Raw genomic sequence first — 5353 nt, forward strand, 5'->3', positions numbered from 1 at the left:
CATAGATTAGCACAGCTCTCAGAATGCATCAGAGAAGTTACATTTCTTTAATAGAATATCATTGATTCAAAGACTTACAGCTGGTCATAGAGCAGAATAATTTTCCATTCAACACTAAGACACAAGTGTGATACCTGTGTTACCCTTCTCTTTCATGGCCCGGGGTCCATTACAGAAAATGGTATATAAAGTTTATAAGAGTCAAATATCATGAAATACCAAAATGAAAATGTGTCCTCTGGACATGTGAGGACCACTCTACTGGTCTGTTTCCATTTGTGGAAATTCTTGAATTTCTTATCTCCCCCCCACCTTCCACACTCTTCTTTCTGGCACGAAGCTATTTTCATTTCCTCCAGCTAATTTTTTGAACACTTGCTCTGTAGCTGGACCCTAACATCTTTCTCAGGGGAGAGGGTGAGAAGGTGTGACATCAATGACATAGATGCTAGGAGTCTGGAGAAAGAGATACAGCAGACTCATTTATTTAGCAACTGGGAAAATCTTACATATTTGTTGCAAGGAGGCCACTTGTTTCATACTCAGTTGCTCAGCCCTGTGTGGTGAAATAATCAGACAGAAGTTGTATTAATTAAATCACTTCTTGGCCCATTAGTTCTGGTTTCTTATTGGCTAACATTTATATCTTAATTTAACCTATTTTTAGTAATCTGTGTATCGCGACCTGGCTATGGCTCACTGGGTAAAGTTCCCAGCATTAGTCTCCAGTGGGGCTACATAGCTTCTCTCTGACTCTGCCTCCTTTCTCCAAGCATTCTGTTTAGTTTTCCCTGTCCACCTAAGTTCTCTCCTATTAACAGGCCACGGCAGTTTTTTTACTCACCAATGGTATTCACAGAATACAGAGGAAAATCCCACATCACCTTCCCTTTTTTGTTCAAATAGAAAGGAAGGCTTTAACTTTAATATGGTAAAATTATATACAATAAAACAGGTAACAAGCAAAAATTACAGTTACAATATTTTATCTACTTTATCTTTCATGATAACTAAGAAAAACTATAACTACATATTCCTCAATCCCAGAAGGACATAATAGTACCTAAGTAAACAGGAAGTGCATTATAAACAACTTCCAAAACTCTAGAATTGTCAGAGACATCTCACTACCTGGACAGTCACCCAAAGTTCTTCTGTACCATTGGGGCATCCATCTTCAGGTTATAGGCCCATAGTATCCGGCAGACTTTTCCAAAAAGCAGGAAATTTCAAAGACAGTTCTGCCTATATTGGCAGTTTGTCAGTCACTTTCTTCTGTGTCCTGCAGAATGTCTGGCAGACTCATTGATGAAGCAGGAACCTTGAAGGACGATTTCACCTTTAGGCAAGTTTAGCAGTCATTTCTCTGTGGGTCCTGCATGTCCAGTTCAGATAGCATATCATCAAACAGTCCAGGAAAGAGAAGTTTCTTGCCCAAATGGCTAGCAAACTGTGAGGCGCCTCTTTAATGCCCATCTTCCTCTTGAAGTAAATTGGTACTGCCAGGAGCAGATGTGTTACACTGTCATGAAAAGTCCTAAGTTCTTAAACATTTTAAATGCCATATTCTGTAGTTTTTGGAAGGTTTGAAGAATGCCTATCCATCTGGAATACATCTCTGTACATCTAGAAAATCTAAGTAACATGACTACAAGCTGGAATATTACAAATGATTATCTATTAACCTTTTTTTCTTAATTTTACATTATATTTTTAAATGAGCTGCACAAACACAATACCTTAAAGAACAGAAATATACATATACACATTATATCAAAATTAATCTTTATTTTGTATCAATAAAGCAAGATCCATACCAATGCAAATCTCTATATCATATCCCCCTTTAAATGTAAAGAAACATTGATAAACAATATTTGGGAATATGGGCATAATTCTTCTCTAAGATGCTGACTACTTTTTGTTGGACAAAATAATTTTGGGGATGTTCAGAGCAACCTTTCAGGGGATCTTGGTGCATCAAACCACCTTAATCTAGAATCATTCCACAGGTTTTCATTCTCTGTTGAAACAAAAGAAGAACCTCTTTTCCAAAGCAACATATCCTTAGACTCAAATTCTGAAGTCAAGATACCTTTATAATACACATGCTAGTTTAGCTTAGCAGCCCATACAATGAAATGTCTCTCTATACATAGCTACTTCACAGTCAAAAAAATTCAAAAGAAAACACAATAATATGCTAATCCATATTCTTTGTAAATTTTCCATCTTTATGTGGCTTATTTTTTTATTGCATCTTTTACTCTCTGTCCTTTTAAAGACTTTGTTTTATATTTTTCTAAACCCTTTACTTCCTTTTATGACTCTCTATACTCTTTATCTTCTCTCTTCCAAGCATACATACAATTTTAAAACACGTATATTACTTAGAGGTTTTTCATGTCTGAATCTGTCCTATTGTGTATCTGTAATTCTTTACTACACAGAAGCGCTTCTTAAAATGCTAAGTGCTTCTTAAAACTTTACACTGCAGCATTGTTAGGTCAAATACAATCTTGCCTGCTTGCTTAGCCAAATCTAACATGGTGGAGGAGGTCCATTCATTGCCTCTGAGCCAAGCACACCACCCCAGTTCCAAGTATTCAGTGGGTCTATGTTGAGTCATTAAGCAGTTTGTAACATTCTGCTTACAAAACCTATTTAAATGCTAGGTCTCCTGAGAGAGTCATGGTTTGTGCTGGCAGCCCAGTCCAGGAAGGTGAAGTTTTAAAACAGCATGGCTATTTTTCTGCTACCACTGAATCAAGAAAACTTCTCTTAAAGTGGCCATGCCTCTACTTGCTTCTAGTCAACAGAGCCCACTCAAGAAAATGTCACTACTAAACCATGCTTTTTGTGTCTAGGATTGCTTTTTAAGCTTTCTCAGGTTTTATGTGGATTTAGTCAACCATGTTGGCATGCCAATTTGTTGTACAGGAGCAGCTTGTTGGTTCCCATTTGCTCACCCCCTGAAATAATCACACAGAAACTGTATAAATTAAATCACTGCTTAGCCCATTAGTTCTAGTTTTTATTGGCTAACACTTATATCTTAATTTAGCTCAATTCTAGTAATCTGTGTGTTGCCACATGGCTGTGACCTACTGGGTAAAGTTCCCAGCATCTGTCTCCTGTGAGGCTACATGGCTTCTCTCTGCCTCTGCCTCTTTTCTCCCAGCATTCAGTTTAGTTTTTCCTGCCTACCTAAGTTCTGCCCTATCAATAGGTTAAGACAGTTTTTTTTTTTTTACTAATGGTATTTACAGCATACAGAGGTAAAATGGGGAGGTAATATGAGATTCCTCTCTGTATACTGTGATTACTATTAATGAATAATGAAAACTGGCTTGGCTTGATAATGTAGACTAGAGCTAGACAGGAAAAACTAAACAGAACTCCGGGAGAAAAAAAGGTAGAGTCAGGGAGAAGCCACAGAGCTGCCGCCAGACAGAGACATGCTGAAACTTTGCTGGTAGGCCATGAACCTTGTGGTAAAATATAAAATAATGGAAATGGGTTAAATTAAGATGTAAAAGTAGCCAATAAGAATAGAGCTAAAAACCAAGCCGTGATTTAATTAATACATTTTCTGTATGATTATTTTGAGACTGAGCAACTGGAGACAAACAGAGAGCCTACTACAACATACACTTTCCCAGCACCCAGCTGTTCTGATCTGTTGACATCGCATGGTTGCTCCTCATTGGCTTAGCATGATCAGGACCTCTGTCAGCACCAGGCAACTTCAGACGGGCTCCTCTTCGCCTGGTAGGTCTTAACTCCTACACTTCTCTATGGTTTCTTGTATGGTATTTTGTCTCTCTAGTGATATTTTTCTAGCAAAGGTACTATTAGACAAATATAATGCTTCTTTTTTTTTTTGGAGTAGAGATTTTAATATCTTAAATCAGAGTGGGCCCGCCTTTCACTGCCAGGCCCCTTCTGGGGCTTCTTATCTTTGTATTGCCTGGAAGGCTGCCTGCAGCCAGGGCTTCCCCCATTCCCTAAGAAGGATCCAGCACCAGCCTGAGAAAGGAGGCAATAGCAGCTAAAGGAGTGGGAGGGGGGAGGAGAAAGAAGCGTGTGCAGGTGCATGTAGGTGTGTACTTATGTGTGAGAACACATGTAAAGTGTCAGGTTTATAGACCCTGGCCCAGAGACAGTCTAGAATGGGAAAGGAGGTAGGGCAAGAAACATCCTTTCTCGCTGGCACCGTGGGCTCATCCTGTCCCGGGATAGGTAGAATGGATTATGTGGGAAGTATCCCTAAGTCTGAGCTTTCAGGACTTGAGCCCTTTGAGTCTGGTGGAGTGAGTGATCCAGTCTGTGGGACACGTGGTCTGTCTCCTTTTGAAAGCTCTGGAAAGGTGGGAGGTAAGAAGTGGAGGGAGACAGGTCTCTGCTAGAAGAACTTGACTCCTCGGGTTCCGGGTTTTCTGGGCTACTACGATGGCGATGAGTTTCGAGTGGCCGTGGCAGTACCGCTTCCCGCCCTTCTTTACGTTACAGCCGAACGTGGACACTCGGCAGAAGCAGCTGGCCGCCTGGTGCTCTCTGGTTCTGTCCTTCTGCCGCTTGCACAAACAGTCCAGCATGACGGTGATGGAAGCCCAGGAGAGCCCGCTTTTCAACAACGTCAAGCTACAGCGAAAACTTCCTATGGAGTCAATCCAGATTGTATTAGAGGAGCTAGGAAAGAAAGAGAACCTCGAATGGTTGGATAAGAATAAGTCTAGCTTCCTGATCATGTGGCGGAGGCCAGAAGAATGGGGGAAACTCATTTATCAATGGGTTTCCAGGAGCGGCCAGAACAACTCTGTGTTTACCCTGTATGAACTGACCAGTGGGGAAGACACAGAGGACGAAGAGTTCCATGGGCTGGATGAGGCGACCCTACTTCATGCTCTGCAGGCCCTACAGCAGGAGCACAAGGCTGAGATATAATGCTTCTTGAAAGAATACTAGGCAACACAAAAGCTAGGAATTCCTTTTCTAAAAATGTCCTTTTTTAAATAGCCAAGCCATCAACTACTTTTTTCTTTTTACTTATAGAATTTCTTTGTTATTTTCAGTCTTTTATGTCCTCCTATCTCTTATATTCTTTAAATACTGACATTTCTGGTTTTTGTCCTTAGCTTCTCTTCACTTTTTTGCTTTCTTATGATGCCAGTTATTGTCTTTTACTGATACACATCATGATTCCTTATACATCAATTTTAACTCATGACAGATTGGATTACTGAAAACCATTCCAAACTCTATTTTGAGAGGCTCTATTTAGAGGTTGAATAGCTAAAAACTGTATATTTCCCAGCTATCTTTGCATACTCGGCATTTGTTGTACCTTCTG

At 40.0% G+C, this 5353-nt stretch overlaps 1 protein-coding gene across 1 annotated transcript; it reads left to right on the top strand.

Annotated features, from left to right (window-relative positions):
• The first annotated feature begins 4438 nt into the window (after window positions 1–4438).
• Window positions 4439–4947, top strand: LOC130870271 (vacuolar protein-sorting-associated protein 25-like). Its single transcript, XM_057762916.1, has one exon. It carries the CDS (start codon window positions 4453–4455, stop codon window positions 4945–4947), a length of 495 nt encoding a protein of 164 aa, XP_057618899.1. The 5' UTR covers window positions 4439–4452.
• Window positions 4948–5353: the final 406 nt, after the last annotated feature.

The sequence above is a fragment of the Chionomys nivalis genome, chromosome 2, assembly GCF_950005125.1.
Source record: "Chionomys nivalis chromosome 2, mChiNiv1.1, whole genome shotgun sequence".
Taxonomy (NCBI): Eukaryota; Metazoa; Chordata; class Mammalia; order Rodentia; family Cricetidae; genus Chionomys; species Chionomys nivalis.